Source organism: Anabas testudineus, chromosome 18 (assembly GCF_900324465.2).
Source record: "Anabas testudineus chromosome 18, fAnaTes1.2, whole genome shotgun sequence".
NCBI classification, from domain to species: domain Eukaryota; kingdom Metazoa; phylum Chordata; class Actinopteri; order Anabantiformes; family Anabantidae; genus Anabas; species Anabas testudineus.
Genome location: NC_046627.1, coordinates 3981456 through 4007746, shown reverse-complemented (window position 1 = coordinate 4007746; position 26291 = coordinate 3981456). Strand labels below are relative to the sequence as shown.

Below are 26291 nucleotides of genomic sequence, written 5' to 3'. Positions count from 1 at the left end.
TGGCCGCTTGTCATGAAAAGAGTTCTTAAGTCTTTGAGTCTCTTAAATGTCCGTCCCCGGCTTTAGTGGTAGACAACTCAAACTTAAAGTACAACACAGCAGAGTCCCGATGGAGCCATCTGCTCACCTGCAGTCCATGTGGTGAGATGCTCACCTGCAGTCCACGTGGTGAGATGCTCACCTGCAGTCCATGTGGTGAGATGCTCACCTGCAGTCCATGTGGTGAGATGCTCACCTGCAGTCCATGTGGTGAGATGCTCACCTGCAGTCCATGTGGTGAGATGCTCACCTGCCTACTCCCGCTGCATCTCCCAAGTCCCGCGAGACACATCACCCCATGATAATGTCCCCTAATCACGCCAGAGCAAGTGCTCGGCACACACAAGTACCACATTACAGCGAACAACACACTGTGACATCAACATTTCAACAACTATTTTCATTTAACCATTTAAACAAAAGCAAACAATCTGCACCACACAATAAACTCAACACCATGAACCAACACAGAGGCACTTACACTCCCACCAAAATCACTCATTAACTCAAAATGGGATTTTCCTCAAAATAATATTGTTTCTTAGTCCGTGTGTGAATGATGTAGCCTTATATATCTGACTTATTTGGCCTCAAGTAATGTGACTACCTTGTGAATAGGCCTTTCAAGATAAACTGATCTAGTGAGTGTTTTTCCTTTATCAAATGAATTGTCACTGACTAGTAGTTTCACCTTTCGCACCTTGCCGTCTGAACTTGGTTGAGCTTCTACAACTCTGGCGAGCTTCCACTCGTTTCTTGGTGCACTGTCATTTTGTAGAATGACGATGTCATCTATTTGTGAGTTCCGTGATGTCCTTTGCCATCTCTGTCGTTGTTGGAGATTTAACAAGTATTCCCGCTTCCATCTTTGCCAGAATTTATCAGCTAAAAACTGCACTCTTTTCCACCTTTTGTGCAGGTAGAGATCTTCTTTACAGAACTGTCCAGGAGGTGGCAGAATAACTGATGATTTTAGGGTTAGTATGTGGTTTGGAGTGAGGGGTTCTGGGCCAGTAGGATCATGAAGGTGCTCAACACTTAGTGGTCTACTGTTAATTATGGCCATTGTTTCATAAAGAAATGTCCTCAGACTGGTGGTGTCAAGTCTGCTAGCTGACTTGTCGAGCATAGCTGTCAGAATGCTTCTGATTGTTCTTATCTGGCGTTCCCAGACTCCTCCCATGTGACTGGCCGATGGAACATTCAGCACAAATTCACAACCAACTGCTCGCTGACGATCTTGATCCATCCCTTTGAGCAACTCAGATAGCTCCTTCCTAGCACCAACAAAGTTTGTTCCTCTGTCGCATCTTAATTGTCGCACAGGTCCTCTGATAGCTATGAATGCTCTGAGTGCATTCATGAATCCATCTGTTGATAAGTCATCAAGTGTTTCTATGTGCACAGCTCTGGAGCACAAGCAAGTAAATAACAATCCATATCGTTTTAGTTCTTTTCTTCCTTCCTTCACCATGAAGGGGCCAAAACAATCAAGGCCACAATAAGTGAAAGGAGGTGAAGTCTCAGTTCTCTCTTCAGGCAGGTTTGCCATTTTCTGAACCTCCGTTGTTCTTCTGTATCTCCTGCATTTTACACATTTGTAAATGTGTGAGGAGACCACATTTCCACACCCCAAGATCCATATGCCATTTGCACGCAACTCATTCATGGTCATGCCTCTTCCTTGGTGGTGTATGCGTTCATGATGATGTTTGACGAGCAGAGCTGAGACATGAGATTTCTTTGGCAATATTGCTTTAGGGTGTTTTACTTCATAGTGTAGGGCTGACTTGGATAGCCGTCCTCCCACCCTGAGAACGTTGTTTTGGTCTAGAAAGGCATTCAGCTTGTTTAGCCTGTTGTGCTTGTTCAGGCTGCCTTTTCTCTGGGCCTGAATATTCTTTATGTCTTCAGCAAAGGCTTCTTCCTGCACTTGCTTAATGATGAAGATTTTTCGCTTCTCTTCTTTCTTCAAGGTTAGTCGATTCATTTTTTCTAGACTGAGATCCCTTGAAGTCCCTGATAAATCCTTTGAGCTTGGCAACAGCTCTCACCAACCTAGACCAGTCAGAGAATTTAGCGAAGCGGTTCACAATTGGATTCAGTTCTCTTGCCTTGACTGCATGAACGTGGACCTTTCGAAGCTCTGGATCGGTTGCTTCTACTTCTCCCACCATCTTGTCTCCAGGAGGAAGCTTTTGCTGCCACAGAAAGTCAGGTCCTCTCAGCCAGTTCAACTCCTTCAGTTGGTCTGCAGTCAATCCTCTTGAAGCATGATCCGCTGGGTTGTTTTCAGAGCTAACATGACACCATTGTCCAGGTTCTGTGCTAGATCTTATTAGTTGGATCCGGTTGGCCACGAACGTGTGAAATCTCTTGGTGTCATTGTTCACATAGCCAAGGACCACCTTAGAATCAGTCCAGTAGTACTCTTGCAGGTTTTCAATCTCAAGTTCTCCTTTGACTACATCACCAATGCGAACTGAAGTCACAGCAGATGACAACTCAAGCCTTGGGATAGTTGTTAGTTTGGTAGGGGCTACTCTTGCTTTCCCTAAGACAAGTGAGCAACTGATCTGTCCTGTATTGTTCATAGCTCGGAGATATGAGCATGCACCATATCCTTTGAGACTTGCATCAGAAAAGTTGTGAAGCTCATACTTTACAGCTTCACCAAAGTTTGAGGGAAGGTAGCTCCTCTGTATCTGCAAGGCTGCCAAACGAGGCAAGTCTTTGAGCCATGACTCCCATTGTGGAAGGATGTGATCAGGAAGATGCTCATCCCAACTCACTTTATCTCTGCAAAGTGTTTGAAGAATCTGCTTACCAACCAGGATAAAGGGGGCCACAAACCCTAATGGATCATAGACTGAGGCAACAGTGGAGAGAACCCCTCTTCTTGTCAGTGGGTTTTCCTTTACCACCACTCGGAACTGGAACTCATCAGCCTCGATGCACCACTGGACTCCAAGTGCTCGCTCAATGTGTAGTTCTCCCAGGGCCATGTCAAGATCCCTGGTTTGGGCACGTTCTTCTGGTGGTATTGTGGCAAGCACATCTTTCTCATTAGATACAAATTTGTGCAGCCGAAGATTTCCTGTTCTGCACAGGGCTCTTGACTCTTCAACCAGATGTATGGCTTCAGCAGGTGATGTTACGCTAGTAAGGCCATCATCAACATAGAAGCTTCCCTGGATGAACTTGATGGACTTTTTACTGAATTTCCCATTACCTTGTGATGCCAGATGCTTGAGTCCGAAGTTGGCGCAGCCAGGGGATGAAGCTGCCCCAAACAGGTGTACCCTCATTCTATACACAGAGGAAGTAGAGTACAAATCACCTTTGTCCCACCAGAGGAACCTGAGATAGTCTTGGTATTCCTTCGCAATGTGGAACTGGTGAAACATTTTCTCAATGTCACACATTATGGCTATTGGACACTTCCTAAATTGACACAGAACTCCAACTAATGTGTTAGTCAGATCTGGGCCTGTCAAGAGATGGTCATCTAGAGAGGTTTCTTGAAAGCGTGCTGAACAGTCAAAAACCACACGGATCTTGCCTGGTTTATGGGGGTGGTACACACCATGGTGTGGAATATACCATGCTGGTTGGTTATCAAGTTCAAGCTGTGGTACCTTCTCAGCATCTCCTCTGCTTATGATGTTGTTCATGAAGTTGACATAATCCTTGTAGTATTGTTCATTTCTCCTCAGACGTCGCTGTAGTGAGTTGAGCCTATGAACTGCACATTGTTTATTGTCTGGAAGATTAGGTTTGTCTGTCTTGAAAGGAAGTGGGAGCTCATAGTGGCCATCTTCTTTCTGCCTTATGCCTGCCTTCACTTTAGACAAGAAGAGAAGTCTTCCTGAGAAACTGGGTTATCATCTGTAGCATGATCTGTGAAGTCTGACTCAAGAGTTTTAATTATGTCTGATGGATGGATCTCTTTGACTTGAGTTCTACAAACAAAGTGAACTTCTCTCTTTAGCTGAACTGATGCTTGCACAGCTGGTGTCACTTGTCGCACTATGATTCTGTGGCTGGTTCCTATTGCATCACTATCATCACTTGCTGAATATGAGATAACAATACTCCAGCCAAGATCAGTTCGTTGTGCATATGGGTGATGTTCTTCACCAGACAGGATCTCTCTTGGGAAGGGCTCGTTGGCAGTTATAGCCAATGAGAAGGCCTACTTCACAGTCCAACTGTGGTGGGATCTTTTCTGCCAATTGTTGCAGATGAGGCCATTTTTGAGCTGTTTCAGTTGTTGGAATGTGTAACCTATTGGCTGGGATGAACTCTCGTGTGAAAACAGGTGGCAATGGGATTCTTTTGTTTGAGTTGTATCCTCTCACCTGTAGATCGGTCAGTTTCTGACACGGTATGACTGTCGACCTGGCAGACATTGTGGATAGCCGCAACCTGACATTCTCTTTGTTTGCGTTGAGGTCTTGTTTGCGTTATTAAAATAAAAGATTAAAATAATCTAAAAGATGGACAAATGACAGCATTTTGTTATAACGTGTGTTACAGTTAATAAGGGAGGGGGTGCAATATTTGGCAACTCAGAGTTGCCGAGATCTGCATCCTCCTCCCTGATTAGAGTGGGGGATGCAGATGTCGGCAGGCATGCAAAACTCGGCATAACAACTGCACGCTAGGCAAAGTCATATATCCCAGCATGCACCGCGCGCTACTTCTTCTATGAGGGATAATGGAGTCAGCGGCTGTTTACCGTAGTTGCGAGACCTGTTGCGGCTCAATATTGATCCATATATAAGGCGCACCAAAATATAAGATGCACTGTCTGCTTTTGAGAAAATTGACACCTTTTTGTTGCGCCTTATAGTGCGGAAAATACGGTAGTTTATTTATCATGAAAGCTCTTTACACAACTGTCATTTTATCTGGACTTTGAAAGTCGTGCAGCATCTTCGTGCACAGTTGGTTATTAAATGTTCCTAAACCTGACATCTCATGTGGATTCTGTAGTGTCGTGTTTATCACATTTGCATCACATGTGAAAGGTCTCCAGTTCAAAACCAGGTAGAAACAGTATTTATTTTTCACGCCTTTGTTGTTTATTCAAAGTCATGTGTGACTTTAATATCAGAGTTTGAAGAACATCCCCAGTTTATGGAGACTTGATTCATCCCAGAGGGAAATGTGAGGGACGCTGGCACAGACAGATGACAGTACAGAATCAAACCCAAACCATCTGAACACATCACCATCATGCTGCACTTGTTCCGTCCCTTCTTCCACAGCCTCGGTGTGTTTGTCCATCACCAAGTGTGCTACAGTAGTCTGGAGAACAATCCAACCTTTCACGGGATCCGACCTTTTGGTTCCTCTGGAGCTGCTTCAACGGATCAAGTCCGACTCGCTGTGATGGTGTATTTATATGAGCATCATGCAAATTCAACAAACACCACAGTTCAATGAGAAGTGAAGGCTCCTACCAGGACTCACCTGGTGACATCACACACCCCCTATTCTCCCTATTAGGTAGACGCCAAGCTAGGACACACAGCTCGGTGTGTGTGGGTGACCATGATCTTCTTCTTCTTCTTTTGGCTTTTCCCATCAGGGGTCGCCACAGCGAATCATCCTTTTCCACCTAAATGTATCATGAACATCTTCTACCCTAACATTAGCCAACCTCATGTCCTCTGTTATAACATCCATATATCTCCTCCTTGGTCGTCCTCTTGCCCTCCTGCCTGGCAACTCCATCTCCAACATCCTTCTACCAATATACTCACTATCCCTCCTCTGAACATGTCCGAACCATCTCAGTCTGGCCTCTCTGACTTTGTCTAACACAGGCAACGTGAGCCGTCCCTCTGATGTACTCGTTCCTTATTCTGTCTAACCTGGTCACTCCTAAGGAGAACCTCAACATCTTCATCTCTGCTACCTCCATCTCAGCCTCTTGTCTCTTTCTCACTGCTACCGTCTCTAACCCATAGAGCAGAGCTGGTCTCACCACTGTCTTGTACACCTTTCCTTTGAGTCTTGCTGACACTCTTCTGTCACACAACACTCCTGACACTTTCCTCCACCCGCTCCAACCTGCCTGCACTCTCCTCTTTTCCACACTCTCCATCACACTGAACTGTTGACCCCAAGTACTTCAACTCCTGCACCTTCTTCACCTCAGCCCCCTGTAACCTAACGCTTCTACCTTGATCCCTCTCGTTCAGACACATGTATTCTGTTTTACTACGACTGACCTTCATGCCTCTTCTTTCCAGAGCAAACCTCCACCTCTCCAGCTGTTCCTCCACCTGCTCTCTACTCTCACTACAAATCACAATGTCATCCGCAAACATCATTGTCCAGGGAGATTCCTGTCTGACCTCATCTGTCAGCCTGTCCATCAACATAGCAAACAAGAAGGGACTCAAAGCTGATCCTTGGTGTAGTCCCACCTCCACCTTGAACTCCTCTGTCTGACCTACAGCACATCTCACCACCGTCATACTTCTCTCATACATGTCCTGAACTACTCTGACGTACTTCTCTGCCACTCCAGACGACCTCATACAGTACCACAGCTCCTCCCTCTGCACCCTGTCATACGCCTTCTCTAAATCTACAGACACAATGCAGCTCCTTCTGACCATCAAACCCAAGTTGGAGTGAATGACACCATCATACATCTGGAAACTTTAGAAGTTCAACTTTTAACTATCTGAATTAGACGAAACTTGTCCTAAACACTTCCTGAATAGCTTCTTGTTTCCAGGTTGTAGGTACACAAAGTTAATACTTCTAAAATGACAGAATGTCTGCAAAAATCTACTGATTGCAATGACACTGATATGACATTAGTAAAAACGGTCATCGATAGAATTTCAACACCATTAACATACATATGTAACTTATCATTCTAAACAGGTTTATTTCCAAACTAAATGAAAATGACTAAAGTTATACCTTTGTACAAAACTGGGAAAAACACCACTTCACAAACTACAGACCTGTCTCTTCACTTCCACAATAGATTAGATACATTCTTAGAAAAGCTCCAGTTACTCACTGACAGTCAATATGGATTCAGAACAAACTGATCTACATCACTGGAAATAATGGAATTAGTAGAGGAAATCACGGCGGCTGGGTAGTGCAGTGGTACTATCACCACCTCCCATGTGGGAGACTGGGGTTCAAATTCCACCAGTAGGGGTCCTTAGGCAAGACCTCCCCACGCTGCCCTGCCTACCCTTGTAAGTCGCTTTGGATAAAAGTCTGCTAAATGTAAATGTAGATCACAACTGCTATAGATCAAAAGAAATATGCCGTGGGAGTTTTCATTGATCTTGAAAAAACTTTCAGTACAATCAAATATTACATATTTTTAAATAAACTGGAAAGGTATGTGATCACGGGGATAGTATTAGAGTGGGTAAAGAGTTAACTTAATGAAAGAAAGAAGTTTAAAGAAGTTTGTGAAGCTGGGAAACTCTTGCTCAATGTGTCTGGACATTGCTCATGGTGTCCCTCAGGGGCCAGTGTTAGGCCCGAAACTGTTAATTTTATATATCAATGATATGTGCTAGTGTCTAAGTGATTATGGTAGGTATTAATTACAGATGATACAAATATTTTCTGTTCTGGGGAAGATTTGCAACAGTTGCTTGAGGACGTCATGAAAGAATGCATAAAGTCAACATATGTTGTGATGGGGAAAAAAATCATCTTTAAACTTGAGCAAAACAAAAATCATGATATTTGGAAATTGCTAAATAAACTCACAGATACATATACAAATAAATGGAGTTGACATTGAAATAGTACAAGACAATACATTTCTTGGGGTAATAAGAGATGACAGAACTACTAAGTACTTAAGTACAAACTGAAACATCAAGATCCAATTTAAATTTAAACAAAGCCAAACATTTGGGTGGTACAGTCAAAGTTTTTGAAATGTTCAGAAGTGGTGAAATATCAAATACTTCAATTAGTCTATCAGTTACTGGAGATAAATTGTGGAACTGTCTCAATATGGAAAGAAAATAAATTTTCAAACATAAACCAGTTTAAAATCAGAGACATGATCTTCAGAGTCTACAAGGACGAAGACAAGTGTTGACAATCACCAGGTAGCAGCTGCATCAGGCCAACTCAGCACCACTAGCCAACCTGAACTCCCTCACCCTGGTCTACAATCCCTCCCACACACTGTGCTCTGTGAGCAAACAGCATCTTGTGAGCCACTCACCTCACCTTAAATAAGATTCCAGGCTAAACTTTTCAGCTCTCTGGTTCCACAATGATGGAATGACCTACCCCCCTCAGCTACATCACTCTCGCTGATAACAGGAGTCTTCCGCAACTTTCTCTGCACTTAAATCTAAAAAAAGCTTAGTATGTTGGTTCAATACAGCAGCCTGAAGGAACACACTGACGTCCTGCTGCAGGATACAAACACATGCTTTTATTCTGAAAGCTTCTGGTCCAGCAGCTGCAGGAGTCACTGTTTGATCAAGTCAGACACACAGATGTGTTTCCAGATGTGTGTGGATGCTGTAGATGAACCAGCAGCACTTACAGATACAGTCCACAACAACAGTGAGTCCACTCCTGGTCAGTATCACTAAAATGTCAAGTCACTTCAAATCGTCACCATTTCAGGAGATCTGACTTTAGTTGGACTCATTTAACTCCAAATAAAGATGATTGGAGAACAAAAGTCAGGAAACTTTCCTTCATGAAATTCATGGATGTGTTTGACTTGAATCTTTGGTCTTGTTGGGTCATTTGTGCTGACGTCACTATGAACAGCAGCACTGATGTCTAATAATGTCAGTGGATCAAAAAGAGAAAGAGACAAAAGACAGAACAAGACTTCAGAACAAGTCCTCAACATCTGGATCCTGGAATAATCGGAGCTTCATCTTTAAAGGACTGGAAGAGGAACAAGTTTACAAGGAATCATTTAGAACTGGTTCAAGAAGAAACTGATTGAATCCATGAATCTGAAAACGTGTGTGTGAGTGAAAGAGACAGACATGTAGAGACTGAACTATCTGTTCAACAGAGACAACGTTTCTCTGACAGGACGACACTCTCAGTACTACACTGAACACAGAGACACTGAGGAACCAAAAGACCAGAACCCAAACCCAGGACAAAGAGGTTTAGTGAATGTGGTGTTGAAGGTGTGGAGGTGGATCAGTTTGTCAGAGGAGACTCTGTAGAAGGACAGAGTCCCAGCAGGACAGTCCACATACACTGATACTCTGTGAGAGACAGAGGAGGAGATGGATGTAAATCTGTTATTGTGACAGACAGAGTAACGATCATCAGAGCATCTCAGACTCCAGGACTGATCGTTCCATCCAAACACACGGTCTTGGGTGTCTCCTAAACTTCTTGTTTCTCTGTAACTCACTGATATATAAACATATCTGCTCCACTCGACCTCCCAGTAACAGCGACCAGTCAGAACATTACTACACAGCAGCTGACGACACTGTTTAAATCTGTCTGGATGATCAGGATATGACTGATCCTCCTTCACACGTGTCACCTTCCTGTTGTTTTCAGACAGTCGTAGTTGTCTGTTCACTGTGTTTGTGTCGATGGTGAGTTGACAGAAATCTGATGGAGAGAACAAGACACAATCCAGCTGCAGTTATTAATCTATCATCAGTTTGATGAGGACTCATGACATCAGGGATTTGAATGAGTGATGTGACAGTTTGAAGATGGTTGAATGTTGCTGCTTTGTTTTCATCAGTCTCATTAAAAACACACTTACACTTCCTCAGACCTGGTCTCAACCATCGGACTCCACCAGGCTCCACCCTGAAAGGAGGAGGGGGGTCAGAGCAGCACATTCTCTTTCAGCATGCACACATGGACATTACATGGCTCTCATACACACAGTGTGTTCTGGTTCTGTTCTAATGGAGGCTTGTATGTAGGGATGGACATTCAGCAAACAACTAAGGAATTGGAGTCCTTATCTTGGAATTCTACGGAGCAGGGAGGTGACATGGAGGAAAGATTTCAATTCTCTAGTTCACAGCAGTTTTGGTGTCAGACACCTGCTTTCAGTCTCACTCTGTCACCAGACAAACTAATGTGACACCACAGGAAGCAGGAAACTGGAGAGCAAAGTCCAAGAGGCTCAACTCCACATACATGGACTCTGTGTGTGTGTTTTCCTCTCTCTAATGTCTGTGGACTGATCTCAGCTGAGCTTCACACGTTGTCCTGTGTTCAGAGGAAGTCTAGTTCACCTCCAGCTACTGGATATTGATCATTACACACAGACTTTGTGGATTCATCTGATTTGGTGTCAGATTTGTTGGAGCAGCCAGAGACAGAAAGTGAAAACAGGAGTTTGAGGAGAAAAACATTCAATCACAAACTAATTCTTCAACTGGGAACAACAAGGAGTTTTTCCTCTTTGACAGGTTGTAATGATGAAATGAACATGTTCTAGTTTTGATTTACTTTATATATGACACAAGATCTCATCATGACAAGATCAGGATCTCAGGAAGGTGAAGATGCTTCAATCATCACTATTTGAGGAGACAGAGACATGATGCTGTGACCTGATTCAACCCTCTGATATCCATTCATTGTCATTCTGTGGATAAAAACTCTTCCTATAAGGTGGATGGATTTCCTGCTCAGTTCACAGAATCTAATGTAACACCTGATTTCATCATGAGGAGATTTGTTCCCAAAGTCAGAATGAGACACTGATGTCAGAATTACAGGAGCTCCCCTCTTTTCTTTGCTGAATGTAAAGTGCTTCAGTGAAGATTTGTCATCAGCTGAGAGGAAATGTTTCCAGCACAAAACTACTTCCTGCTGCAGTCAACACGACTTCTTGGTGAGACACAAACTGATGCTGACACATTTTTCTTCTTCTCATGGCAAAGAGGTGTGTTTGTTTTACTCATCTAAAGAAACTTAATCATTAACATCCCTACTTCCTCCTCCATCAGACATTGTCTCTGGTTGCAGCAGGCCTCTCCATACCTCAGAGTGTCCAGTGTCCAGTGTGGCTTCTCCAGTCCAGCAGACAGCAGCTTCACTCCTGAGTCTCCTGGATGATTGTAGCTCAGGTCCAGCTCCCTCAGATAGGTGGGGTTGGAGCTCAGAGCTGAGGCCAGTAAAGCAGAACCTTCCTCTGTGATCAGACAGCCAGACAGTCTGCAGACACACAAAACAACACACAGGAGACTTGGTGCTGGGTTTTTTTGTACAGACCAACATCACATATTCCTATTTGTATTTGACGCAAAATTACACAGTCCCACACAGTCGAAAGAAAAAGTGAACTTTTAACTTCCTCTTCTCCATCAGTTGTTCATGAAATGTAACAAATATAAACAAACACAATATTTCTAAGTTGATAAAAACACCTGAAGAGTCCTGATCTTTCATGTCTTCATTGAACACAAACATTAAACATACAGAGTGATGGTGGAAAAAGTCAGTGAAAAACTGTCTGATGTCACAACGCCAACTTTAGTCAGGTGTTAGCAAACCTGGAGTCCAATCAATGAAATAAAGAATGGAGGTGTGGTTTAGAGCTACATGTCTGTTCAATAAAGAGATGAAAGAAAATGAATGTTTTGTTTATAGTTTAGGTAAAAATTGTTCTTTTTTCTATTTGTGGCATTCAGGTCACATATTCCCTGGACCTCGCCCTCTAGTGATTTTTTCCAGCCCTGTTTCTCAGATCTTTTCTCCCTCACTCACCAGACCTTTGATAAAGGACGTTGTACCTCAGCCACTGTGAGTTTTTGCCAGTGTCTGTGTAGTGATTTTCTGTCGTTCTTTTGTATCTCTAGTTTAGGGTGTTACTTTGTTCCCCAGTGGCTTCAGGTTGTTTTTTGTTGTCACTTTGTTTTTGTATTTAGACCAGTTTCTTGCTTTTGATAACTCCCTCTTGTTAGTTTCCTTTTCTCTTTTTTTTGATATTGTGTTATAATAAATTATTTTCTTTGCATTACTTGTGTCTCGTGAATCCATTCCCTGACAGTAATCACCTGTAATGTTGACCCTGAACTAAAAAGATACAACACAGAGGAATAAAATCAGACAGGAAAATACAGTTAATTCATATATTGTAAAAATTTTGATGAGAAACTTTTACAACTTAAAACTTATGAAATTACCAAGTTTAATCTGGCTGGGAGCAGTTATGGGCATTTTAAATATCTCCAGTTATTTAAAACAGAAACTTGAACTGACCTGAAAATTTCCAGTTTACAGTGTGGATTCTCCAGTCCAGCAGACAGAAGCTTCACTCCTGAATCCTGCAGGTTGTTGTTACTCAGGTCCAGTTCTTTCAGACTAGAGGACTTCCAGCTGAGAACTGAGGACAGAGCTTCACAGCTTCTCTCTGAGAGGTTACAGTCACTCAGTCTGAAAAACAGTGATGTATAACATGACAAAAATGTGTCAAACTGGAATTGTCACAATTCCTGCCTGATGCTGGTCCAGTTTGTTCTCTCTCTCTCTTTCACCTGGTCCCACTCCTGCTGCTCTGCTCTCCAGCCACTTCCTGCTATGCCCATACATGGACTGACTCACTCTTCCATTCCCTCTACACTAATTACTGATCAGTTCCTCCTGTATTCACCCTCTCCTTTATAAGCTCCCTTCAGCCCTCAGTTCCCTGCTAGATTGTCAGTTCTGACTATGACTCTCCAGCCATTTTCTTGTCTTGTTCCCAGACTTGCTTCCCTGTCCATGTTATATCCTGGACCATGCCCTCGCCCTCTAGTGAATTCTTCCAGCCATGTGTCTCAGACCTTTTCTCCCTCACTCACCAGCCTTTGGATAACAGACTTTGTACCTCAGCCAGTGTGAGTTTTTGCCTGTGTCCGTGCAGTGATTTTCTCTTGTTACTTTGTTTCTCTAGTTTAGGTTGTTACCTTGTTCCCCACCGTGCTTCAGGTTGTTTTTTGTTGTCACTATGTTTTTGTATTTAGACCAGTTTCTTGCTGTGTTCTTTTGATAACTCCCTCTTGTTAGTTTCCTTTTCTCTTTTTTTTTGAGATTGTGTTATAATAAATCCTTTTCTTTACATTACTTGTGTCTCGTGAATCCATTCCCTGACAGTAATCACCTGTAATGTTGACCCTGAACTAAAAAGATACAACACAGACATAAAATCAGACAGAAAGTACAGTTATTTCATATATTGTAAAAATTTTGATGAGAAACTTTTACAACTTAAAACTTATGAAATTACCAAGTTTAATCTGGCTGGGAGCAGTTATGGACATTTTAAATATCTCCAGTTATTTAAAACAGAAACTTGACCTGAGCTGAGAGTTACCAGTTTACAGTGTGGATTCTCCAGTCCAGCAGACAGAAGCTTCACTGCTAAATCCTGCAGGTTGTTGTTACTCAGGTCCAGTTCTCTCAGACTAGAGGACTGGGAGCTGAGAACTGAGGACAGAGCTTCACAGCTTCTCTCTGAGAGGTTACAGCCACACAGTCTGAAAAACAGTGATTTATAACATGACAACATTTGTGTCAAACTGGAATTGTCACAATTCCTGCCTGATGCTGGTCCAGTTTGTTTCTCTCTCTCTTTCACCTGGGCCCACTCCTGCTGCTCTGCTCTCCAGCCACTTCCTGCTATGCCCATACATGAACTGACTTACTCTTTCATTCCCTCTGCACTAATTACTGATCAGTTCCTCCTGTATTCACCCTCTCCTTTATAAGCTCCCTTCAGCCCTCAGTACCCTGCTAGATTGTCAGTTCTGACTATGACTCTCCATCCATATTCCTGCCTTGTTCCCAGCCTTGCTTCCCTGCCCATGTAAAACCCTGGACCTTGCCCTCGTCCTCTAGTGATTTCTTCCAGCCCTGTTTCTCAAACCTTTTCTCCCTCACTCACCAGACCTTGGATAACAGACTTTGTACCTCAGCCAGTGTGAGTTTTTAACTGTGTCTCTGCAGTGATTTTCTGTTGTTACTTTGTTGCCCACCGTGCTTTAGGTTATGTTTGTTTTCACATTTTTTTTGTTTAGACCAGTTTCTTGCTGTGTTCTTTTGATACCTCCCTCTAGTTAGTTTCCTGTTTTCGCTTTTTTTGAGATTGTGTTATAATAAATCTTTTTCTTTGCATTACTTCAGTCTTGTGACTCCATTCCCTGACAGTAATCACCTTTAATGTTGACCCTGAACTAACAAGATACAACAGTGAAATAAATTATTTAAAAAAGTTATTAAAAACAGTAACTTGACCTGACCTGAGAGTTTCCAGTTTACAGTGTGGATTCTCCAGTCCAGCAGACAGAAGCTTCACTCCTGAATCCTGCAGGTTGTTGTTACTCAGGTCAAGTTCTCTCAGAGCAGAGCACTGGGAGCTGACAACTGAGGACAGAGCTTCACAACTTCTCTCTGAGAGGTTACAGCCACACAGTCTGAAAAACAGTGATGTATAACATGACAATATTTGTGTTAATCTGTAAAATAAATAAATAAAATAAAATATAATCAGACTACAAAATGTAAAAAATGTATATCTTGAAACTAAAGTTCTGATGAGAAAATTCTACAAGTCAAAAATCCTGACAATAAGAAATTTAAACTGTTTGGGTCTCTCCCAGTTATTTTAACTTTGAGGTTTCATATGTGGATTCTCTGGTGAGGACTTTAAAGATCATTCAACTATCCACATACTTACAAAGCTTTTTTAGCAGCTTTCACCACTGGCAGAAGCCTCAGAAGAGCCTCCTCTGAAGCAGAGTATTTCTTCAGATCAAACACGTCAAGATCTTTTTCTGATGACAGTAAGATGAAGACCAGAGCTGACCACTGAGCAGGAGATAGTTTATCTGTGTAGAGACTTCCTGAGTCCACGTACTGTTGGATCTCCTCCACAAGAGAAATATCATTCAGTTCATTAAGACAGTGGAACAGGTTTATGCTTTTCTCTGCTGAGGGGGTCTCTTTGATCTTCTTCTTGATGTACTCAGTTGTTTCCTTATTGTTCTTTGAGTTATTTCCTGTCTTTGTCTGCAGACCTCGTAGAAGAGTCTGATTGGTCTGCAGAGAAAGACCGAGGAGGAAGCGGAGAAACAAGTCAAGGTGTCCATTTGGACTCTGTACGGCCTTGTCCGCAGCACTCTGATGGAGATGTATTAGTTTATGCCTAAACAGTTTAAGCCCAAGACATGTTGACTGTTCTTCAGACAGCAGATTGAGTCCAGAGTTGATGAAGGTCAGATGGACATGAAGGGCAGCCAGAAACTCCTGAGCACTCAGATGGACGAAGCAGAACACCTTGTCCTGGTACAGTCCTCTCTCCTCTTTAAAGATCTGTGTGAACACTCCTGAGTACACTGAGGCTGCTCTGATATCGATGCCACACTCTGTCAGGTCTGATTCATAGAAGATCAGGTTTCCTTTCTGCAGCTGCTCAAAAGCCAGTTTTCCCAGAGACTCAATCATCTTCCTGCTCTCTGGACTCCAGTGTGGATCTGTCTCAGCTCCTCCATCATATTTCATGTTCTTCACTTTGGACTGAACCACCAGGAAGTGGATGTACATCTCAGTCAGGGTCTTGGGCAGCTCTCCTCCCTCTCTGGTTTTCAACACATCCTCCAGAACTGTAGCAGTGATCCAGCAGAAGACTGGGATGTGACACATGATGTGGAGGCTTCGTGATGTCTTGATGTGGGAGATGATTCTTCTGGCCTGCTCCTCATCTCTGAACCTCTTCCTGAAGTACTCCTCCTTCTGTGGGTCAGTGAAGCCTCTGACCTCTGTCACCATGTCAACACACTCAGGAGGGATCTGATTGGCTGCTGCAGGTCGTGTGGTTATCCAGAGGCAAGCAGAGGGAAGCAGGTTCCCCCTGATCAGGTTTATCAGCAGCACATCCACTGAGGTGGACTCTGTAACATCAGTCAGGATCTGATTGTTGTGGAAGTCCAGAGGAAGTCGACACTCATCCAGACCGTCCAAAATGAACACAACCTGGAACTCTTCAAACCTGCAGATTCCTGCTTCTTTGGTTTCAGTAAAGAAGTGATGAACAAGTTCCACCAAGCTGAACGTTTTCTCTTTCAGCACATTCAGCTCTCTGAAAGTCAATGGAAATGTGAACTGTATGTCCTGGTTGGCTTTGTCTTCAGCCCAGTCCAGAGTGAACTTCTGTGTTAAGACTGTTTTCCCAATGCCAGCCACTCCCTTTGTCATCACTGTTCTGATTGGTTTCTGTCTTCCAGGTGAGCCTTTAAAGATGTCTTCTTGTCTGATGGTTGTTTCTGTTCTGTCTGGTTTCCTGGATGCTGTTTCAATCTGTCTGACCTCATGTTCATCATTGTCCTCTCCAGTCCCTCCCTCTGTGATGTAGAGCTCTGTGTAGATCTGGTTCAGAAGGGTTGGGTTTCCTGCTTTAGCAATCCCCTCAAACACACACTGGAACTTCTTCTTCAGTTTAGATTTAAGTTCACGCTGACAAACTGCAGCTGAAGTTCCTGAATGAAACCACAAAAACATGATCAATATAATTTCTAATGAAAACACAGTTTGACAGTTTCATGACCCTAAATGATTCACATTTCAACATATTAACACTCCACATCTTCAGCTCTCAGTAAATGTCTCATTTGTCCATGATGTTAAATGTTTAGAGAAATCCTCTTACTGCTCTGCAGACAGTCAGCCAGCTCCTCCTGCTTCATTCTCCTCAGGAAGTTCAGAGTGATCTTCAGAAATGCCTCTCTGCTGCTCCTCCTCTGCTCTTCATCCTCACCATCCAACACCTCCTCATCCTCCCTCTGACTCTCTAAGCATTGTGGGTAATCTGGACTCAGAAACTTCTGGATCTTCTTCAGCTCGTTCTTCACAAAAGTGACAATGTTCTCCTCCAGCAGCTGGAACAGAAACTATATGAATGACACAATCCAACTCAAATCATGGAGCCAAACATCAGATCCATGTTGGACAGACTGACAATCCACTGGTCTAAAAAGTGCAGCATGGAGATTATTGGGACACAACAGATGGAAAAGTAGTAGTTGGACATGTACAGACCAGAAATATGGAGTCCAGCTGTGTTGGATGCTGCTGGGCAGACTGACCACTGGGAACCTCTGAGCTCTCCTGGTTCACTCTGTGGAGGAATCATCAAGAATGAGCTCACAGTATGTCTGTCCACACAGAGACACACACAAGGTAAAGGTCCATGAAGACAGATTTGATGTGAACAGTGAATCAGAGACTCCCTGTAGTGGTGAAGCTGTACTGTCACCAGTCACTTTGGTTTAGTCTCAGCAGCTCTGAACAACAGATATCTCTGCCTCCCTCACTGAACAATGCTCAAGTGTTGGAACAAGGCATCTAGAGACAGAGTCTGCTTGGATCACACTGGTTGTACTGGGCAGCTCCCAGTCTGAATATGTTGAACTGTGTGAGTATGAGGCAGAGTGCTGCTGCTCACACAATTCACTTTGACTAATTCACATTTGAACAACTTCATTCATTCATTACATCACATCAGAAATATCCAGAAATCCAAAGAACACAACAATTTATCATCAGAGAAAGTTTACATCATATTGTTCACACTGATTTTAAACTCTCAACAACTTACTCTGTGTCTGATGGAGGTTGCTGTTTAAAATCAATAAGACGATCAGTTGACCAGTTGCTCTTGAAGGACACACAGCTGGGTTCAGGTCCTGGTCCAGGAGATTCTGGTCTTTGATGGGACCTGATAGAAAAACAACTTTGGTGACGCTCACATATTCAGTCAAAGTTTCCTTCATAAATGACAAATAGAATCAGAAGAATAGTAAAAATGTCCTGATGAAATATTCAATTCTAGTTGAGACTTGGAGACAGAATCAGTTCGATGGTCTCAGTCATCTCACCTCTGAGCTTTGGTCTGGCTCTCATGGTCCCCACACAGAGTGGTTTTAGAGGGAGGGACTCCCTCCTCTCTGTCCTCACACTGATCCATGCTGCTGAATCCACATCCACATCAGCTCACACACACTTTCTACCTTCATGTGGAGAGGAAACACAAATCATTGATGTGCAGTGAAAACTGAAATCCTCCTTTCCATCATTTCTCCTGGACAAAGATCAGCTGCTCCTCCACTGATTGGCTCTTCTTTCCTCTTTCATATCAGTGTCACTTGAATGCAGTCAGACAGCAGTGGGAGGCAGAGGAAGCTGCCATCAGCTGCTCTACTTCTACTATCAGTCCACTAGATGGAGGCATGAAGCTGCAGCCCAGCACACACAGGATGATGGACCAACATTTACATTCACTCAGTCATTTGGACTGACGCTGATACTTCACTAACTTTTCCACCACTAAACAACATTTACAGATAAACACAGAATAATAATCTGATCATCTGTGTTATCTGAGAAAATCATGGAGATACTTTAAAAACTGCATGTACAGTAAACTTCCTCTGTGCCTCAGTCAAATCAAAGTCTAAATAGAGTTTCTACAAACAGACTTACTACACTGTAGGTCTGGAAATGACTGAGAATCAGCAGTTTGCTGTACAACAATCTACTCTAATGATTCCTGTACACATGAGCTGTGTTTGTAGCAGAAGCTTTCTCAGCCCAAGAAGGATGAAATATATATTCCACATGTGCATTTATTAGATCTAGAGTCAGATGGATTAAAGAAGGTGAGAAAATTTCAGCCTATTCTTGTGTCTTGAAAAAAGAACAAATGAGAAAGACAGTATTTTATTGTTTCTAATTAATAACATAGAACATAAATGTCACCTTTATAGCTCTAAATTCTGTTTAAACAGTTTGAGGAATTTTTAAATGATACATTAACATTTACAGCCCAAGTAGTCGATTACTGTGAATAAAGATGTGATAACCCTCTAACCAGTGAAGAGCTGGATGCAGTAATTTGACGCCTCTCTCTTAACAAAGCTCCTGGTTCAAACGGTCTCACAGGAGATTTCTACAGACAATTCTGAGAAGATATTAGAGAATTCATATTCCATGTTTTTTCAGAAATATGTGAATCTTGAAAACTTCCACTGACATGAGACAGAAATGATCATATAAACTGCAAAACCTAATAAAGACTCCAGATGACTAGAAAACAGACGTCCATCACTCTTAGAAACTCTGCTTACCTGTATTTTCACCACTCACCTTCAAACAGGGATTAAAACCTTATTGCAGAAACACAATCTGGCTTCTTCAAAGGTCGATCAATGAACAATAATATAAGGCTGGAAACAGATATCACTGAATATAGAAACCTGATCTAAGATGATGGTTTTCTTCTGTTTTTAGATCTTTTTTAGAGTCTTTGACTCTGTGGAACATTATTTTGTAATTTTAACACCTGAACGTTTCGGGTTCGGAGGTCGATTAAAGTAATATACTATCAGAATATTAGTACTGCAGTATTATTACCTAATGGTACCAAGATTTAAGATTAATGTAGACTCAACATGTCCCATCTCTCCATATTTATTTATACTGCTCACTGAAACAATAAGAAACTTAATGTGTTTATTTCTTCTTCTATTCTATCTGAACATTATTTGACCCCATGAGTCCTGTAGTGAGGATCTACTGACAGAGAAAGTCGGAGCTGTTCTCCAGCGGCTGTCCGGCCGAGCTCAGACCGCATTTAGTGGCTCAGACAGCGGGAGAGCAGCGGCTCATCTCCGCCTCCTCCACAGGCTGATGGAGGCAGGAAAAGCTGCCTTCAGTCCTCAGTAAGTGGAGCTCCACAGTAACAACGACTCTGTGTTCAACTAGAGACCATCCACTAACTCTATGTCCATTAAAGACGGTTTTAAACTGAATAAATAAATAAAGTGAACCAGGAAGAGAGACGAGGTGGAACCACGGTCCTGGATCGGTACCGTAGTGAAACCTCCTATTAGTGAACTTTAGTCTTCATTAGTTCAATGAACGGAACCAAAGAGAAAGAATCAAACAAAGCAAACTTACAGGAGATTCAGACAAAGTGGAGAAGAAGACGACTCTCCGAGAAAAGACTCTGACACAGGTGAGCTGTTACCTGGAATGACGTAAGACAGGTAGGAAGGAGGAACAGGAGCAGATTTTCACAATAAGAGACAGACTGCTGTGTCCATGTTCCACTACTGACTGAAAGAGTGAACTGGAACTAACAGGACAAAACCAGGTTCATTTAATGAAGATGAATCAAACCAATCAAGAGCTCCACTTACTCAGCTTTTCCCCATGAACTTCATCCCTCTGCAGCTTCTCTTCAGTCTGTGGTAAAAAGGAGATTTGTTCTTCATATAAAGTTTTATTTTTTATTACATTATTTTAACTGACGTTTAGCGTGTGTGCAGCCAAACCTTCATGTCTTCACTATAAAATGTGCACCTACTCTAAATTTAATCTGTCACAGAATGGAAACAAACTAGATGAACAACTTGCTGTTTGTCGAACCAGAAAGAGAAGAAGACGAGAGGAAAAACAGATGAACAACAGCAAGGTGAGAATCGAGGTCTAATTATAGAAGAGATCATACTAAATAGTAGTAGTAGTAGTAGTAGTAGTAGTAGTTTTAGTAGTAGTAGTAGTAGTAGTAGTACCTAATAGAAATAACAGTGAGGACCAAGCGGTTGTTTGTCCACCTCCATAAAAGTGAAGCAGACAGCTGCTTATAGGAGGTTTTTGGTGAATCAGTCTAATATCTACAAGACTGAACACGTGGTAGAAGTAAACAAACCCAAAACTCAAGTCACAATATGAAAACCTTACAGAGTACCTCACTACAAGTAGAAGTACCACTTCAAATTCTTTACTATTACTGACATATGAAGAACAACAGTACAAGTACTCAAGCGTTATTTCAATATGTCAGCATAAAACATTTTAACATATGTTTGTCTTTTATAAAGATTGTGCTACAACACATCTTCAGTGAAGTCAGAGGTGACTCAGGTCTGTTCAGACACAGCTGATGACCACTCTGCACTGCTGTGTGTTTGTGTTTATAACCTCAAGATCTTCTTCTAAAACTCTGGACACACTGCTGTGGGTTCTGAGCCTGATCTTAGACTGATTCACCAAAAACATCCTATAAGCAGCTGTCTGCTTCACTTTTATGGAGGTGGACAAACAACCGCTTGGTCCTCACTGTTATTTCTATTAGGTACTACTACTACTACTACTACTACTATTACTACTACTACTAATAGTTAGTATGATCTCTTCTATAAGTAGACCTCGATTCTCATCTTGCTGTTATTCGTCTGTTTTTCCTCTGGTCTTTTTCTCTGTCTTGTTCAACAAACAGAAAGTTGTTCATCCAGTTTGTTCCACCCTGTGACTTAAGTGTGTTTAAACAGAGTTTAATTTACAGTAGGTGCATATGTTTGACATGAAGGTGTGGCTGCACACACACACACACTCAGCATCAGTTAAATAAATGAAACTAAACTTCATCTATTGTCCCAGTCACACAAACACTCCTCATTCCTGAATGTAGGCTAATAAACTTTATAATTGTTGTTTTTATTCTGCTAAAATGTCAAAGTCGTCCCCAGAAGTTCAGCACATGGACAGAAATAACAAGGACATGTCCACAAATAGAAAACAATGGAGAGAAGATTTACAATTGTTCCATTTGATTTATTTCCACACAATCACAATTTCCTTCATCTAAGTCACACGAGAACTTGGCTCAACACAAATGTCTTCTATAGAAATAACATTCAGTCACAGTTGATCTGAGTTAAAACACATTTTTCCAGCAGATGTCGCCAAAGTCAAACCACCTGTTGTGACAATCAAACGTCTCTTACCTGTCAAGATCAAATCTCCAACTTTCCTCATTAGAACTCATCAGTTCTTCAATTCTATTGGTGGATCATGAGTTGAACTAATAAGTGAAACAGCAAATTAAGCAGTGATGAAGGAAAACATTATAGAACAGCTGGACGTGGATTCTGTGGTGTTCTTCTGACAGCTGGTTCTACTCTGCAGGACTCACACCTGGAAACACCAAGGCTACAGGGATCAAGGATGGAGGGAGCAGAGATGAAGGAGCTGAGGACAGACGACACAGTGAGACACATGTTGGACTGGCAGTAGCTTTGTCACTTGGTGCTGTGATGGTTCTTGGTATTTGTGGTTTTGTCCTAAACAAGAGAATCAACAAAGGACAGAATTCAGCAGCTGTCAGCTCAATGTGACAATGATTTTTAGATTTTAATATATTTTACATAAAAAGTAAAAACTAAGGACGACGTGTGATTTTAGTTTATTGAACCTTTAGTTTATGTAAAAGCAACAAAATGGAAATTCCTCCACTATGAGGATCTAAAACTGAGTAAATGTACATAGTTATTTACCAGCTCTGTTTTAATGTCAGAATTTGTTCTTTCATTTCCATTTAGTCATTTATCAGACGCTTTTATCCAAAGAGACTTGTGACTAGTGATGTGACGATGAGGCTCAGCTGTGTTGTTGTGCATGTTTATTGTGTGTATTGATTTGAATTGTTGTCTTTCCTGTTTACATCATGAGCACAATAAGTCTTCAGAGGGAATAAATACATTTGACCTTATTAGGATCAACAATCAATATTTAATTCATGAATTCATCACTGTGGTGTCTCCCTGATTTATCCAGTATCTGACCTGTAAATAGCAGCAGATAAATAAAAAAGTATCAGACTCAGAGTAGAAGTACTCTATTTAAGTGTAATCAGGAACATGTAGCTACTAATAAAAGTAAAAGTACACAATGCATTAAAATGTGACTTGAGATTTCACCACTGGGACAGAGAAACAGCTCAACTGTCCATTTGCAGCCCATGTTGTAGTCAGAGAGGGTTTTACATCAGTCGATATAAGAAGCAGAACAACCAATGAATGAGAAACGTTTCTTTTTTCATTTATTCCTAAAGATTCAGATGCCACAGTGATTAGATGAACTTACTAAACTGTTGGCTCATCAATCATCATCGTTTGACATATTCTTTAGTCTGTGAATAAAATGCACATTTGTAATATTTCAACACCAATAAATATTTGTATCAACAATAACAAGGATCAACTGGAAAGATTTGCAGCCATGTAATAATTCAAACAGACCAAACAAGTCCCATTGAATAGGACTCACTTGATAGTTAACAGACAGATAAAGAACAGAGGAGGAGGTCGTTATCAAACTGTTCTCCCACAAATGTTGTTTGCTGGAAACTGGACTTGCTGCAGATCATGTTCTGTTCCAACACCATTTTTGCGCTTGTCTTCCAGATGTGGATGTGATGCCCACAAATGTGTGATCACATTTATGTGAACAGTAATAGATGATGTAGTATTTTCTTCTGTAAAGACTTAGTTCTTACAAAGGGTTAAATAGTGTCTATGCAATGTTGTATTTTACGACGGTAGGTGTCAGTGTGAGTCTGTGGTTTAGGTCAAAGGTCCTAACCTCTAGCGTGTCTCCCGCCGTTTCCTCATAATGGCGGAGAGCTCAGCGAAGGAAAGCCACGTCTCCCTGTCTCAAAAATTCTTTCCTGTATTACAGGATATGTATAGCTGCTTACAGGTGCTGCAACCTGGTACCTGTAACAGTTTTTTGGGGGCTCGTCCGGGATCACTTCTGCCATGTGGTTGGAAGCTGATCGAGTGATTTCAGACCAGTGCAACAAAAGTCACTAGCCATCGGTGACCTGGCAACCAGAAAGCATCATCCAGTGACATCAGTTTTCCTGCCTACTGATGAAGAATCGTCATTCCTGCATGCAGCAGGGAAGTGCTTCAAGAAATGCTTAAGTGACAGTGTTCAGCGGCATAATCTGCTACAACTGATGAAGAGGCTGCATTCATTTGTGTGTCACATATGAGAAAGACGACTTAGGACTGAGACTGAATTAGAATCCAGGACTTTGGGACCGAGGACGAGGAATAGGGAAGCAGTTATGGCAGCAGATGGTGAAAGGAAAAGCTTGGTGTGGGCCATCAAGAAAGACCTACTCACCCTGTGTGCTGGTGAACTGTTCCAGGGTTGCCAAGTCAGTGAGTCCAGTGCCAGGATTGGACACATCTCACCTTATGCTGGGAGATGAGGACGGTTGTTTTGAGTACATCAGCAGTTTCATGTGCAGTAAGGCCTTAGTAGAATCCGAGGATTCAGGTATGGCACACTAGAGTGGAAAGATGTGCTAGACACAGTCATAAAGAGTCATGTTTCTGGTATGCAATTTAACAATGATGGTGCAGATCTGTTGTCCTCAAGGAGTGAAGGTGATGTTGCTGAAGCAGGTAACGTAGTTGGTGATATGAATGGGGCTGCAACTAGTATTAGTGAAGTTACTGAAGTTGTCACAGAGAGTGTGAGTCACCACGCAGTTGCTACACCCACTAGCTCCCATGATGCAGAACTGCAGAAACTATTCACTAGCTACGAGGAGCTTAGTAAGAAAATTATGCAGTATGTGCCCACACCCACTCCTGTGACTGTACCTCAGTCCAAGTACATCTGCCAGTAGAGGTTTAACTGAACACTCAAATTTAACAACTGACAGAGTGGTCTCCCTAAGAGATCTTTCATACCTTCATCAGAGGGAGTTCAAGATTCAAGGGGGTCAGATTGGAGATCTGGCATCAGACATCAGTTATAACAGTGTTTGCCGGTAGATTGATGAAGGCTTAAAGGAACAGTTCAGTGATGCAGAGATTGTAAGAGCGGTCCTCAGGGTAATCAGACCGGGAAGTTTCAAAGACATGTTAATGGATAAGGATGATTTAACAGTAGAGGAACTTTCTCAACACACACCTGGGAGAACAAAGTAATACAGAACTATTCCAAGAACTGATGTGCACTAAACAACAGGAGAATGAGACTCCTCAGCAGTTCCTATATCGCGTCATAGGACTTAAACAAAAGATCATGCTGAATGATAGAGACTGGAAAAACAAGTACCTACCAGACTCCAGTGTTAGGTCACTTAATGATATTATTGACAATGAAGACGAGTTAAGAATCTATGCGGTGAATGGTGAGACTCTTCCATTTGATGGTTGGGTTGAAATTAAAGTCAACTTGATGGGGAATGAGAACCCGAACCTTTCAGTAACCGTACCTTTTCTCATTAGCAGTTGTGCATTGGAGAGGGCACTGCTAGGTTTCAATGTACTGGAAGAAGTGGTGCGAGAACAACCTGAAAGACTGATACCAATCATTACCAGCCTGCTCTGTAATGCCATGTCAATACAATCAGAAAAGGCAGAGCTCCTGGTGAACTTCCTCCAGACTGATAAGCCCTGTGTGCAGAGCGGACGCCTGTGGACAGGTAGGCATGATACTGTCATCCCAGCGGGTCAGGTAGCCTGGATTAAGTGCCAAATCCCAGCCATAATGGACCAGTCACACGCTGTCTTCCTTTTTGAGCCTGATGACGGCAATGTGCGACTACAGGAGCTGGATGTTGGTGAAGGCTTACTTGAGGTGCAAAACAAAGAGAGACCATATGTAACTGTGTCTGTGGGGAATAACACAAAACACACACTCACATTACCAAGGGAGACATCCATTGGTAGTCTCCATTATGTGGACAAAGTGATTGTAACAGACCCACCTGAAACACTCAAACCCATAGTGACTATCAACAGTGCCGCTTCGACATCTGATTGTGCCAGCTCAGCGCCATGGCAACCTCCTGTCTATCTCAGCCATCTTGATGCTGAACAAAGAGAAAAAGTTAGCAGTATGTTGTGTGAGGAGGCTGGAGCTTTTGCACGTGACTGTGGTGACATCGGATGCATACCCAGTCTGCAGATGTCAGTCAACCTTAAAGATGAGATTCCTGTCCAGAAAGCATACTCCTCAATCCCACAGCCACTGTTTAAAGAGGTAAAAGACTACATAACAGAACTGTTGGTGAAAGGCTGGATAGTTGAATCCAGTTCCTCATATGCAGCTCCAGTTGTCTGTGTGAGGAAGAAAGACGGCAGCCTTCGGCTGTGCATTGACTATCGCCTGCTGAACAAAAAGACTGTCCCTGATCAACACCCCTTGCCCAGAATACAAGATCTAACAGACACATTGGGTGGCCAGACCTGGTTTAGTGTCCTGGACCAGGGAAAAGCCTACCATCAATGCTTCATCGCTGAGGGTTCTCGCCACCTCACTGCCTTCATTACTCCATGTGGTCTCTATGAGTGGGTACGCATCCCATTTGGACTCTCAAATGCCCCTGTGGCGTTTCAACGAAGCATGGAGGAAATGTTAGGGCCCCTCAGAGA

The 26291-nt window shown here is 42.4% G+C and overlaps 1 protein-coding gene and 1 long non-coding RNA gene across 2 annotated transcripts in view; both read right to left on the bottom strand.

The window, feature by feature from the left end:
- LOC113168135 (NACHT, LRR and PYD domains-containing protein 12-like) overlaps positions 1 to 18016 on the bottom strand; it is a 41466-nt gene extending 23450 nt beyond the window's left edge. Inside the window, 6 exon segments of the mRNA XM_033326633.1 lie at positions 14295 to 14468; positions 14732 to 16529; positions 16700 to 16928; positions 17089 to 17167; positions 17648 to 17722; positions 17889 to 18016. Of these exon segments, the coding sequence (XP_033182524.1) occupies positions 14295 to 14468; positions 14732 to 16529; positions 16700 to 16928; positions 17089 to 17167; positions 17648 to 17722; positions 17889 to 18016 (2483 nt within the window).
- LOC117153067 lies at positions 18015 to 20301 on the bottom strand. Its single transcript, XR_004463484.1, has 3 exons — positions 20250 to 20301; positions 20008 to 20077; positions 18015 to 18059 (listed from the first exon to the last, which is right to left on the bottom strand). It is a non-coding gene; the product is annotated as an uncharacterized LOC117153067 (long non-coding RNA).
- Between the last annotated feature and the right edge of the window lie 5990 nt (positions 20302 to 26291).